The sequence below is a fragment of the Podarcis erhardii genome (assembly GCF_964252035.2).
Source record: "Podarcis erhardii genome assembly, chromosome: 7".
In the NCBI taxonomy this organism is placed as follows: Eukaryota; Metazoa; Chordata; class Lepidosauria; order Squamata; family Lacertidae; genus Podarcis; species Podarcis erhardii.
Genome location: NC_138511.1, coordinates 40,432,260 through 40,446,802, shown reverse-complemented (window position 1 = coordinate 40,446,802; position 14,543 = coordinate 40,432,260). Strand labels below are relative to the sequence as shown.

General features: G+C 45.3%; 1 protein-coding gene across 1 annotated transcript in view; it reads right to left on the bottom strand.

The window, feature by feature from the left end:
* The window catches only part of ATP2C2 (ATPase secretory pathway Ca2+ transporting 2), a 39,966-nt gene extending 26,842 nt beyond the window's left edge, over positions 1-13,124 (bottom strand). Inside the window, exons 1-3 of the mRNA XM_081870188.1 lie at positions 12,920-13,124; positions 1,493-1,603; positions 324-440 (exon numbers count right to left, since the gene is read on the bottom strand). Of these exons, the coding sequence (XP_081726314.1) occupies positions 324-440; positions 1,493-1,603; positions 12,920-13,024 (333 nt within the window). The 5' untranslated portion in view covers positions 13,025-13,124. The remainder of the gene's footprint in view (positions 1-323; positions 441-1,492; positions 1,604-12,919) is intronic.
* Between the last annotated feature and the right edge of the window lie 1,419 nt (positions 13,125-14,543).

The window sequence follows — 14,543 nt, the reverse complement described above, 5'->3', positions numbered from 1 at the left end:
TGGGGCGGTGTCCAGAGTGCCTTAATGGACCAGCCTCCACTGAACTGCATGCTACATTAATCATGGAAGGTCTTGAAGAAAGTGTCAATCAAACGTCTGGGCTGGTTAGATTAGCATCTTGAACTATTTGAAGGGAACTTGAGCAGGAAAATGTCCTAGTAATTGTGTATGTGTATACACACGCATTCCTATGCCAGATGTACATATTTGTTTTAAATTGAACGTTCTTACTCAACATAACCCTGGAGAAAGAGACAGGGTACATACACCCCGCTATCCAATGATCCACAAAACCCTTTGCCTCTAGCATTCCTGTTCTTTACCTGGTCTAGATATTTCTTCCACACTGGCTGCGTATTATCTATTACAAATTCATTCCAGCCATGCTTGATCCTTCGGTGCAGCACTGAAACTTCAGACAGTCCCTTCTGTATATCAACCTGAAGAGACAACAGTGTATTTTTTAAAAAACAGCATAAAGCAGGGGGTGGGAAATCTTTTTAAAGTTCCCTCAGGGAATATGTTGGGGAGTGCATCATGGCAGTGGGTGGGGCACCCTCTTTCTCCCTTCTTCCTCTGCCAACCACTTTCTGTCCCTTTCTCTCCAAGGTTTCACACACAAACACACACCCCTCAGCACTCTTTAGGTTCCCTCAGAAACACATCTGCTCCATAACTAGGAAGCCCCTTACCGCTGGGAGTTGATGGGTTCATAATACCAGCATAATCTACCCATTTAGGGACTTGATTGTGTGGCTGGTAGGGAAGGAGAGAGCTAACAAAAACCTTGAACTCCTTGAAGGACAGGTGAGATATAAATGTAATACTCTACTATAAATTTTGGAAAGTGGTTTGTCTGTCCATCCGTCTGCCTGCCTGCTCTGTAGGTTTGTTCGCCTCTCAAAGATGTTGTCGCCAGTTTCAATACAAGGGTTCCTGATGTGGAGGCAGCAGTCATTGTTAAGGTTTGGCTGCTGGCTGCCATTTTGAATCAAGATGGCAGACCACAACAGGACTTTGCCCATTTTTAGAGTGATGGGTCCAAGCTCACAACTGACACTATATTTGCTGGTTTCTACATATTCCCGGATAGCACTGGGTGCTCCCCACTAGTAAATAACAACAACAACTCCCTTGACTTTTCCTAGTTAATTCATGCCAATTGTAAAAATAAATAAATGGGGCCAATGACTCCCATGCAACCCCCCTCCTGTAGAAACAGTCACCTGTCTGGATGCTCTGATGCAGTTGAAACAGCAAAGGCTTGTCAGAGGTCTTTTGCTGACACAGTTACCCTGAGCAGCTAAGTATGTTTGCCGACACTAACCTCATCACAGCTTTTTCCAATGGCAGGCAGCATTGTGAAAATATTGTGAATATTAGATCATTTCAGGAACACATGTCAAGACAAGAGACAAGAAGATGACTCTAACCTGCACCTCTTTCTTCTGAAGTGTTTCTCAAAAGTCTGTTGTGGTTTTATGGCTCTTACCTGTAACATTTTTGCCAGCTCGTCTGCATGGCGTTTGCAAGCCTCTTTGGGAGAGAGGGCTGTAACCTCTTTCTCTTCTTCCACTGACTTCAGTTCAGATTCTTCTTCAGGCTACATAATGCAAATAAAATGTTGGGTGGTGAAGAAAGAGGAAGAGATGAGACTGTCTACAACCATTTTAAGCAGAAATTTAAGTGGAGGGATGGTGGAAAACGGGCTCAGGCCTGGTTCACATATGTGCCTTATTGACTGGAACGTCAAGTGATCCCTGGCATGTCTAAGGCTCTTCCTTCCATGCTGCTTGCTGGAAGTGCAACAGCAGGGATCATCCAGTTTGTAACTTAATAGTTAATTCTGTTAGTGTTAAAGGCCACTAGCTAAGAGGCAGGTTGGTGGAAGTATTGCTTAGCAACTTGACAGAGTGCCATGATGTTTGCTGAGGTAGCATGTGCCCCGATTGGCTCTGAAGGGAGTTTTTCCTCTGTGTATTTGGTGGAATGTCTCCCTGCTATGTATGAGGCTTGAACTAAGAAAGGCAAAACCTCCATTCATTTCTCCTCAAATTACACAATTTTTGCTCAGTAATGTGTTATCAGGACTTTTCTCTGTGTTCTGCTCATCTTGTTTAAGTGCCCATGCTAACAGTGGTGGCTCATTGGGACTGGTAAGGCAGAGAGCCCTAAAGTGGGTGTAGTCAGAGCCAATGATGGACATAACAGACTAATTCTGGTTTTGTTGCCATCGTCTGCTTGCCTGCTCAGCTGTACAAGGACAAAACTGAGGAAGAAGGAGAAAGTTGACAAGCAGTGCCATCCCTGGGCAGGCAAGTAATGTAAGAGGGGCAGTGCCCCATTTGCTCTAATGAACCAGCTCACACAGGAACTTATTAAGGGGGAAGAATAGGGCAAAAGGCACACACAGTACATCAGAGCTCTAACATGGGAGAGGGTTTGTTGCCACAGTAATAGAACTTGCTGCACCAGGAGCAGGAAACCAGTGGCCCTCTGGATGTTCCAGTTACAGATAGGTAGCCGTGTTGGTCTGCCATGGTCAAAACAAAATAAAAAATAAAAAAATAAAAAAATTCCTTCCAGTAGCACCTTAAAGACCAACTGAGTTGGACTACAACTCCCATCATCCACCACCAATAATCAGGGACGATGGGAACTGTAGTCCAGCGAGATCCGGAGGGTCATAGGTTCCCCAGCCTTCTACTGTACTGTTAAGATACAGTTAAAGGAAAATGTTAAAAAGGAAACAAGACTTAGCACAGAAGAAAGAAAAACATTTCAAAACCAAGGGGAAGAGGAAGAAAAGAGAAAGTAAGAGGATAGGAACACTAAAACATGATTTTCCACATTGCTTTGAGTGCCACAGTAAAAACTCTTTATAGAAAGGTCTAAAGCAAATAAGCAATGAAGTTTCCGACTTCTGAATTCCAGTGGTTTTTATAGCTGGAAGGGGCGCGGGCGCGCGCGCGCGCACACACACACACACACACACACGGATTGTAAAGATGGTCTCTTTTCATTGGCTTCCCAATGAAATTTCTGAAATCTTTTGAGATTTCAGAGCACAACCTTATCAACAAGAAATAAAAGACATCCCCGTGGAGGACATAAATTGATTGCTGGGGGTGGGGAGGAAAGCAGCGTTAATCCTGGAAAGCCAGCCAAGTCTCTGTTCCAAGGAGGCTTCTCAGTATCTCTGTTTAGTATTTCTGGCCTGAAATCGTTTGCTGCCTACCGGGCAATTTTGACAGTGGCCACCGAGGGGCCTGTGGGAAACCATCAAGCAGGATTTGAGTGCAAGAAAACTCTCCCCTCCCGTAGTTTCCAGCAACTGGTATTTAAAAGCATTGCTGCCTCTGACCGTTGAGGCAGAGCACAGCCATCATTGCTAGTAGCCGCTTCTAGCATCCTCCCCCTCCATGAATTTGTCTAAACCTCTTTTAAAGGTCTGGAGTCGGTTGGAGGATGGATGGCGGCTAACAGATTGAGGTTGAAAACAGACAGAAGTGCTGTTTTGGGGGGACAGGAGGCGGGCAGGTGTGGAGGATTCCCTGGTCCTGAATGGGGTAACTGTGCCCCTGAAGGACCAGGTGCGCAGCCTGGGGGTCATTTTGGACTCACAGCTGTCCATGGAGGCACAGGTCAAATCTGTATCCAGGGCAGCTGTTTACCAGCTCCATCTGGTACGTAGGCTGAGACCCTATCTGCCTGCGGACTGTCTCGCCAGAGTGGTGCATGCTCTGGTTATCTCCCGCTTGGACTACTGCAACGCGTTCTACGTGGGGCTACCTTTGAAGGTGACTCGGAAACTACAACTAATCCAGAATGCGGCAGCTAGACTGGTGACAGGGGGCGGCCGCCGAGACCATATAACACCGGTCTTGAAAGACCTACATTGGCTCCCAGTACGTTTCCGAGCACAATTCAAAGTGTTGGTGCTGACCTTTAAAGCCCTAAACGGCCTCGGTCCAGTATACCTAAAGGAGCGTCTCCACCCCCATCATTCTGCCCGGACGCTGAGGTCCAGCGCCGAGGGCCTTCTGGCGGTTCCCTCATTGCGAGAAGTAAAGCTACAGGGAACCAGGCAGAGGGCCTTCTCGGTAGTGGCGCCCGCCCTGTGGAACGCCCTTCCAGCAGATGTCAAAGCGATAAACAACTACCTGACATTCAGAAGACATCTTAAGGCAGCCCTGTTCAGGGAAGTTTTTAACGTGTGATATTTTATTGTATTTTTGCTTTCTATGGAAGCCGCCCAGAGTGGCTGGGGAGGCCCAGCCAGATGGGCGGGGTATAAATAATAAATTATTATTATTATTATTATTATTATTAAAGCCAACCACATTGGTGACTATCACTGCCTCTTGTGGCAGTGAGTTCCACATTTCATGCACTTATGTGAAAAGTTACTTTTAAAAAGCCTGTCCCAAATCTTCCAACATTAGATGTCTAGCGTTATGAGATTCTATGCCAAGGAGCAGAAAGTGGTTATAGAGCAATTGGTTCTTGTTCCATTGCCACCCATCCTAGGGAAATTGAGGGGTAGTTTTTCATGAGCATTAATTTACTAATTGTCCTCTGCACAATGATCTCAAGATGATGTACAATAAAAACAGTACAACAACGGCAGCCTAGTTAAAAACCACAGAAAACTTAACATCTATCTGTTAACGGCCGCAAAATTGTCATTGGCTCAAAATCTGAAAGCTACATTATTCCTGTCTTGGAAAGAATTGCTTAATGAAATTCGGGTCTTGGCCATAACACCATGAAGAAAATACTTCTTCACACAGCACGTAGTTAAACAATGGAACTCATTGCCACAGGAGGCAATGATGGCCCCCAAACTTTAAAAGAGGATTGGATAAATTCATGGTAGACAAGGCTATCAAAAGCTACTAGCTACGATGGCTAATAATAATAATAATAACAATATACAGTGGTACCTCTGGTTGTGAACGGCATCCATTCTGGAGCCCCGTTCGCATCATGAGCAGAATGCAACCCGCGTCTGCACGTGCGCGGGTCACGATTCGCCACTTCTGCACATGCGTGTGACATCATTTTGAGCGTCTGCGCATGCACGAGTGGTGAAACCCGTTCTGTTACTTCCGGGTCGCCGTGGGATGAAACCTGAAAAGATGTAACCTGAACCGAACGTAACAAGAGGTATGACTGTACTGTCTTATACCTGCAGGTCTCAGGGCAGCTAAAACATAAAATGACAGTATGTTCTTCCTTCACTGTGCCTCTCAGTACCCGTTGCTGGGAACTGTACTAGGGCAGAGTGCTGTTGTGCTCATGTCCAGCTTGCTGGTTTCCCATAGGCATCTGGTTGGCCACTGTGAGAACAGGATGCTGGACCAGATGGGCCACTGGCCTGATCCTGCAGGCTCTTTTTATACAGTTGTCCAGCAGCCTCTGGAGAGCCACAGGTTACCCATCCCTGCTCTAATCTTCTGAGAAGGAAACAGGATTACTGCCCTGCAGTTTGGCTATTCAAGGCAGGCATTGCCCTTAAACCTCTTCTGAAGTGGTTCCAGGATAAGTGGCTTAGTTATTGTTGATGGCAAAGCAAGCCAAGCAGACAGAAGAGCAACCTAATAACACCAGGAAACAGAGGCAGGGAAGCTGGCAAGTTTGCATTCAAATCCTGGGTCCTGATGCCCTTTTCCAGACTTTGCCCTTTTTTTTGTTTGTTTGTAAGAAAGACAAGTTAAACATAGTAAAAAGAAAACAACCATGATGCTTAGCACAGGTACGCCTGGAGGAAATAAAATAATTAGTTTACCCTAGCAAAGTTGGCAGGCATGGTAGGCACTGACTGTTTCTTACGAAACAAGAGATGTTTGAAAATGAAGTCAGGAGAGCAGCTGTGTTTATTCTAGCCTGCTATGAGCCTGCCATGCAAGCAGAAAAATTGGGCGCAGTGTGCAGGAATCAGGATTCCGGAGGATCTCAGGAACTTTGGCTTGTTTGTCTTGAAAAGCAAGTCTCTAGTCCTCATAGTCTGGATATTTATGGGCATTTCCTTGAGGGATTCTCAGGACCAATGGAGATGCTTACAACTTTGATTCATCTTTGGGTGGGAAACAGTGATTTCCATTGCTCCTCTCCCTTCCCCTTGCTATAGTAGGTAGCCCTGAACATATTTGCTTTCTTTCTTTCATTGCAGACTGTTATCAAAAAGAAAAAGAGGGAATATCATTTTTTTCCTCCCTCTCAAAACTCTTGAGGGGAGGGTGATAGACAGCTTTTGTTCTGAGCTCTCCCCCTGACCCAGAGGGCTCCACCTCCAGAGCTCCATGCCAAAATATCTGATTTAAGCAACTGGGAAGCCTAGGAAAAAACAGAACAACATATTCCAAATATGCACCTTTGCTTAATTTCTATCCAGCTTATGTAAAACAAAATGAAAGAACACAGAGAACTGGGGTTTACAAACAATCATACAAGAATAACATCCAGGAAAAAGCCCTCCTAAAATTTGACGGCTACAACATGGTATATGGCCACTGCTGTCCCAAACCTATACCTGAAGTATTATAGAGAAAGAGGATTTTAGAAAATGGCATGGACTAGTAACTTTGTGAGAGTGCATACCAAAAGCAAGGAAATGAACGCAACATGCCCGTCCACATACTTTTGGAGATTATGCATCATTAATTCAGCACATATGTGGTACATTGTTTGCCCAAGCTCTGCTGTTTTTCAGCACAGACTCTCAGCCTTTTTCTCACAGTGACCAACCATGGAAGGCCCGCAAACAGGATCTAAGCGCCACAGCAACTCTCCCCCACCTGCAATTCTGAACAGTTGGTGCCCGGAGACATACTGCCACCAGCCATGGAGGTAGAAAAAAAGCCATTGTGGCTAGTAGCCATTGACTGCTTTATCCTTTTGACTGAGTGAGCACACAGGCTGGTCTCATCCTAATAATTTATGAAGAATGCGAACACTTCTTTACCATCTTCACTTTGTTTCCACAGCCTGTGAGTTAGGTCCCTATTCCCATTTTACAGATGGCAAAACTGAGGCTGTGTGTGTGTGTGTGTGTGTGTGTGTGTGTGTGTGTTTTAGAGAGAAACTCTCCTGAGACTGCATCATGCGGGCTTGCAAATACAAGCCTCCCAAGTTCTGTTCCAGCAGTTAGTGGTCACTGCCTGGACTTTGTATCTCATCAATGGGGGCCAGGTGACGGGCCTGGACATTCCCAAGGCAGATGAGAAACCTAGAGGGATCCTGGGAGCTTGACATAAGGGTCAAATTTGATGTGACATGAAATGCATCTTTTCATCTAGTGCGCAGATCTTTTTTTAAAAAAATGCAAACCGCACATTCTCTGTGTAGGTGATCATTAACAAGATCGGGGCAGGCATGGAATGGGGATTTGACCATTTCCTCCTGTGCTGTGCTTCAGGTGGGGTGGGGTGGATATATCATCTGAATCTGTTGTTTGTTTTGGGAGGGAATCTTCCACTGAACTGCAGAGGGGAAAGTATTTAAATCCCGCATTCCATCTCCAAACCAGTCAGTGGTTCCCCCAGCTGATGCAATTTGCATTCAAAGAACCCCTGCATGATAGATAGATGATTGATAACCAAGAGAAGGTTATCAAAACCCCCCAAAACAAACCATGGTTTGGCAAGGGGAAGCTTTTAATTTCTGGTACCTGTCTCAGGTGACACACTGTCCGTATTTTGTTGTTAGCACGATTGCACAAACCTTGGGTGAGCGGTTCCCAAACTGGTTTCCCAAAGACCATTTGAAAATTTCTGAGGGTCTTGGTGGACCTGCTTAATTATTTTTCTGCCCGTTGTAACAAATCTAATGGGCTGTACTGGATGCTGCAGGATTCTTAATTGCCTTTTTATTGCTCCTTTTACTTCTTGGATTGCATTTTATCGCATTATGATTTGCATTCCATGGAATTTAAATTGTGGCGCAATGAAATAAGGCCTAAGAAATTAAAAGAGCAATAAGAAGACAAAAATCAATAGGGATATCTAATGCCATGATGGACCACTGGGCGGCTGGGGGCTGCTGCTTGTGCATTGTTTTGTTGTGCTTTCTTGGTGGCTCTGCTTGCTTTGCACTTCTTGTCAATAGTCGCTTTGAGGCCTTTAAACAGGCATCCCCAAACTTGGCCCTCCAAATGTTTTGGGACTACAATTCCCATCATCCATGACCACTGGTCTTGTTAGCTAGGGATGATGGGAGTTGTAGTCCCAAAACATCTGGAGGGCTGAGTTTGGGGATGCCTGCCTTTAAGTGACCCCAGCTATGAGATATTAGGTAAAGGTAAAGGACCCCTGGATGGCTAAGTCCAGTCAAAGGTGACTATGGGGTTGCAGCGCTCATCTTGCTTTCAGGCTGAGGGAGCCGGCGTTTGTCCACAGACAGCTTTCTGGGTCACGTGGCCAGCATGACTAAACCGCTACTGGTGCACAGAGGACCGTGACGCCTGCCAGAGTGCACGGAAACGCCATTTACCTTCCTGCCGCAGCGGTACCTATTTATCTACTTACACTTTGGGCCTGCTTTCAAATTGCTAGGTTGGCAGGAGCTGGGACAGAGCAACGGGAGCTCACACTGTCAAGGGGATTCGAACAACTGACCTTCTGATCAGCAAGCCCAAGAGGCTCAGTGGTTTAGACCACAGCGCCACCCGCGTCCCTGATGAGATATTAAAATTATTCTGTTTGGTGCTTGGTGGGGGAGAAAGCTCTCTGCAGTGGCTCCTTCTCTGGTGTGTGTGGGTGTGTGTGTGTGTGTGTGTGTGTGTGTGTGTGTGTGTGTACAAGAGAGTATGTGGCAGTGAGTTTCCTGCAATCGGCTGGAGTTGGAATAGATGACCCTTGAGGTGCTTTTCAATGCTACAGCACTGCAATTCTATGAGATGTTGTTTTGGTACTTGCAAACCATTGTAAGCCCCATAGAAGGTCTTTAGAATGGCAAGTATAGTGTAAATCAGGGATGGGGACACATTTGCAACCTGAGGTTCACATTCCCTTCTGGCCATGTGCAGGTAGTGGGTGTGGCCAAATACAAAAGTGGCTGGAGCAACAGATGTAAATGTTGCCTTGGTAACAGTAGGCTATGTTCTATGCACCCTCTCATGCCCCCCCCCCTTGTCTTCCATCCAGGCAAGCAAGAGGCATTCTCAGAGTTCAAGGACACTTTCCAGCCAGGCAAAAACATTCAAGGATGGCGCAAAGCAAGGCCAGTGGGGGATGTTGCCTGGTGGAAGAGGGTGTGGCCCTTGCGCTGGGAAAGAATGCTGCCTCTAACTGGGGGATTCTTGGGCATTCTGAAATACAGCTTGCCTCTTTAGCAAACTCAGAGGGTTGCCTCTTCAGCAGGATGTTAAACTTCTAGCACAGCCTTGTTGCAATTCTAAAAATGCTACAGGGATTTTAGGAAGAGCTCGGAGGACTAGCTAGAGAGGCATTTGGCCTGAAGTTTAATATGGGGGCCTGAAGTTCCCCATACTTTGTATATATCTTCCAAAGAAATGGATTCCCCACCACCAGTTAAATAATAAGGGGAATAGTAGATCCCTTCACTTTTCAGCACCCTTCTTCTCCCAGGTTCCTAGATTTTAAATAACTGAGCCGAGGGAGGGAGAGTTCCAGTGCTAGCACAACATTCCTGTTCCAAGTGTCCCTTCAACTGCCTGCTGCGATAGAAAATATGGGTGAAGGTATTTGTTCTGTAAAAGCTGTTCTGTCAGATCCACTGGGAGATTAAGCATTCTTAAGAAGCATAAACTGTTACTACTAGCACACCCTCCTGCGAGATCCAGGCCGGGTCAGGGAAAGGAATACAATGAACTGCAGCTGGGAGAGGGGAGGCTGAGATCAGGGATTAACCCTTCATTGGAGAACTGAGCAGAAGTGCAGAATCTTCAAGTGCCCTTTGCTCTTATCCGTAAAGTGTCTGATGGGAGGCAGATTGATGAGGCTGAACATACATTTAAAGCACACCACTTCGCCCAAAGAATCTTGGGAACTGTAGTATACGCCTCACAGGGGAACAGTTCCCAGCACTCTTAGTAAATCACAGTTCCCAGAGTTCTTTTTGGGGGGAGATCATATGCTTTAAATGAATGGTGTGTATGTGGCCAAATACATGTTGTAATATAGCAGGTAAGAGACTGAGTTGAGAATTGGGAAGTGTCCAGTTTGAATCTCACCTCGGCCATGAACTCTGAAGGAGGCCTTAAGGCAAATCTCTCTCCCCTGCCCCACCCTTTCCGCTTTCTCAGTTCCAGTCCCCCCACCTGCAATATAGGTGGAGATAATAAATACTGATTTACATTGCAGCACACTTTGCCGATCAAGTCCCATTGATTCTGAGGCATCTAATCATAAGCCTGCATGTTTATCAAAGCTTCTATATATTTCAATCAAGGCTTGTATTTAAAAATGAGCTTAAAAAAAGGATTTTCAAATGTTTCATGCCAGGCAAAAGACCAGCTGCCTAAAAGAACCTTGGCAAGATGTTTTTCCTCCTAACACAAGAAGGGCCCCATTGATTTATAGTAGAAAAACAATTCTCAAAGTCATAAAAAGGGAGAATTACATATGCTGCCCCAAGGCTGAGAAAACACCATTAGGAATGGGGAAAGATAATACTAATGTGCCTCCCAGTAAAATGAGCCAGATCTTCTTTCTAAGGTTGAAAGGCCAGGAGCAAATGGAAGGAAAAACATTTAGCTAGAAAGAAAGAGAGCATTTTTGGGGAAGTCTCTTCTAAAGCTGTTTCTTAAACTGAGAGAGTTAAAAAAGGTTAAAATGTGTTAAATGTTGGAAAGGCAACTGGCTTGGCAGAAGAAGCAGCTTCTTCCTATTTTATTTTGAGGCTGGAGAGGAGGGGGAAAGGGGGAGGTGCAAACTGAAGAGGCTTCTTTTAAAAGCTGTGTTTTATTGAGTTCCTTCCTTTTCACTTTGAGAAGCTTTATTCTTTTAAGAGGCTACCTATGATAAATGTATGAAATATATTGGCTTAAATGTAATTATGCAAAGGATTTAAGGAATGCTAGATTCTTATTTCATATGGTTGTAAGAGTTGTATTTATCCTGAAATTAAGTCAGCCACCAGCCCCCCCCTTGCCAGACAGAAGACGCCATCCGGGCAGTCTTGATATATAGTTGTCAGGCATTTTGTTTAGAAACATTAAATGAAGGAAATCTTTCAATGTTTATGTGAAACTCAAGATCCTTGACATCTGTTGAACATAAAATGTAAGATTAAACCATTTGTTTTAGAAGGCAATAGGGCAAGAAGGGCAAGAGGTGAGCTGGTAATTAAGATTCCATGTAAGATATATTATTACTTATTTGTCATTTATATATAGCTCTTTGTCTCCCATATAAGGGCAAGGAAGTGGGTGTATCTTTTGTGGGTGTATCTTTTGTGATTGGCTCTAGCAAACAGCCAATAGGAATTTCAACCAGGCTGATTGGACAGAGGCAGCCACAGGAGGAGCAAAGGGGGCTGGATTAAGGGAATATAAGTGCTGGCCAGAATGGCAGGAGGCCAGGCCAGAGCTTGGTAACCATGTACCACTGTGCCTCTTTATTTGTCTGACAAATAAATTACTATTTTAATTTCTCTATTGCTGCGTTGAATATTTCATTCCAGCTAAGCGTTAACCACAAGCAGGGTGCTACAATTCCAGTTAGCAAATGCTGTCTTGCAGGGTTGGCGTATGGAGGGCATCTAGGCCATGTGTGTGAAGCACCTTAAACACTTGAAAGTGCTATGCAAGAGTTAAATAAATAAGTGCTTGTTTAAAAAAATATGACTGACGTTTTGCACAATGCAAGAAAGCAGGAAAGGAAGGCAGGAATAGCTACCCCTTGAGCTATGTCTGCAAGGAAACTTGGAAAGTCCGCAGAAGCATTTTTAAAGGTGGATAAAGGTCTCTGAGCACAAATCCTATGGCACAGGTGTGCATATGACCATGGCCATTAATGTCAGTGGGTCTACTCTGAAGATAATACAACCCTTGAAATTGGATACAACCTTTTCTCCCCCCCACCCCAGCCTCTGTGTTTTTATCCTCTTTTTAAGCCACCTGGAAACCGATTTTTGTATTAGGCAACCATTATCACTCTAAATAAGAAGCATGCATAGACACCTCTGGCTATGTGAAAAATGGGAAAGAGCCATAGCTCAGTGGTAGAGCATCTGCTTTGCATGCAGAAGGTCCCGGGTTCAATCCCTGACATCTTCACGTAGGGCTTGGAGAGATCCCTGCCTAAAATCCTGGAGAGCTGCTGCAAGTCAGTGTTGACAGCACTGAGCTAGATGAACCCATGGGTCTGGCTCTGTACAGAGCAGCTTGCTCTGTAAGATGGGGAGCAGTGTCCTCAGCGACCAGCAAAGTGCAACCAGCAAAGTACAGTGGTACCTTGGGTTAAGTACTTAATTCGTTCCGGAGGTCTGTTCTTAACTTGAAACTGTTCTTAACCTGAAGCACTACTTTAGTTAATGGGGCCTCCTGCTGCTGCCGTGCCACTGGAGCACAATTTCTGTTCTCATCCTGAAGCAAAGTTCTTAACCTGAAGCACGATTTCTGGGTTAGCAGAGTGTGTAACCTGAAGCGTATGTAACCTGAAGCGTATGTAACCCAAGGTACCACTGTAAAAAAGGAAAGGAAAGGAAAGGAAAAGGAATAAAAAGTTTTTAAGCTTTTTTAAAAAAGAGAGAAAAGGGGCAAGGGATTCCAAAAGTTAGGACCACCACTTAACAACACTTGATTACCATTTCGTATCTGGAGATGACCCAAGGCAGCTGCCAGAGTGACAGCCCACCCTCCGCAAGTGGAGCTAGAGGGCTTGTTCGGGAGAGACATTGTTCCAAGGCAGTGACATTCCTGAGCAACAACACACATCCCCCGCCACCGCTTTACCTCTTCTTCTGGTTCTTTGCTGCCCACCGGCTGGTATTTCCGGCTCATGTGTAGGGGGGAGGCATCTTTCCGGAAGATCGAGGAGAACAAGTGCTTTGCCCCCATCTTAGCTGGGGCAGGTGGCAAAGGAAGGCGGCAGCTAGAAAAGCACCTGCTGCTGTGACTGGCGCTTTGCTGTGTGTTTCCTGGCCGAGCCTCACATTCCCTCACAAGCCAAGGATGGAGCCAGGGAAAGCTGATCGGTGGGTGTTACCTGATGCCGACAAGGTGACGCCCCGCCCGCTTGCTCAGAACAGGTGCCTGGGAGAGGCTAAATTCCTGACTTAAGGCCTACTCATAGCAGTCGTAGACCTGGAGGAGTCGGTTGTTAGGTGCTGTAGCCTTCACCTGTGTCCAGGAAAACACAGCTGGTTTAAAAAAAATAAATGTTTGTATTTAGGAACACAGGAAGCTGTGTTTGGTCTATCTAACTCAGTATTGTCCACACTGACTGGAAGCAGCTCTCCAGGGAACATTCCTAACCTTACCTGAAGATGCCAGGGATTGAATCTGGGACCTTCTGTATGCAAAGCAGATGCTTTATCATTGAGCTACTGATAACCCAAAAGCTGCTGACAGCCCAAAAGCTGTTCTTCTCAGTTTCTCATTTTTCCAACCTCGAATTCAGTTCTCCAGATTTCCACATCAGTTTGCAGTCTATTTTTTTTTAGGTGGGGGGGAAGTCTTCATGAAAATTCATGTGTATTTGGGTGCAAATTTCTCCCAATATACACACATTTGTGTGCAATTTTGACAAATATGCACAATTTTGCCTAATATTTACATTTCCCCCAATCCAATGCATTTTGGTATGTTAGTTTCACTAACACCCATGTTTTAAATGTACACTTTGCCTAGCAGATGCATTTTTGTACACGTCACTTGGCTGGAGAACTGCCCTGCAAAATTCAGAGAAGTGCAGACTCCGATCAGGAGGAGAACTATGTCACCTTGAGCTCCTTGGAGGAAAATGTAGAATATAAAGGCAGTTAATGAATAAGACAGTTTCCTGTTTTGCTTGATGGATGTGCAGGCACCATCACCTACGTTTTCTTAGGTCTGTTGTTGCGCAAGCGGAATGAATATCTGAAGGGATGTCATGCAGTTGATGGAACAGATATGATGGCTATTGTTCTGAAGGGCAGGACTAGAACCAGTAAATCACTGCCAGCCACGATGGCTATGTTCTGCCTCCACAGTCAAAAGCAATAAAGCTTCTTAATTCTCATTGCTGGAAACTGCGGGGGAAACCTGTTCTTGTGCTCAGGGTTTCCTACCAGCATCTGGCTGGCTGCTGTGAGAACAGGATGCTGGACTAGGTGGGCCATTGGCCTCATCCAGCAGGATCTTTTTGTGCTCTTATGTCAAAGTGATGGGTAGAAATTCCAGGGAAGCAGATTTTGGCCGCACAAAGAGGCTCCTCAAGGCTTAGAGCTGTTCAGCAAGGTGACAGACCTCCTAGGGAAGAGGCGCCAGTAGAGGCAGTGAGGGGGATGGTGGAGGAACTTCCACAATAAGGAAGGCTTGGGGGAAAGCCAAAATGTGTGCTTAATTGTAGTGCATTTTTTACTTTGGTTCATGCTCT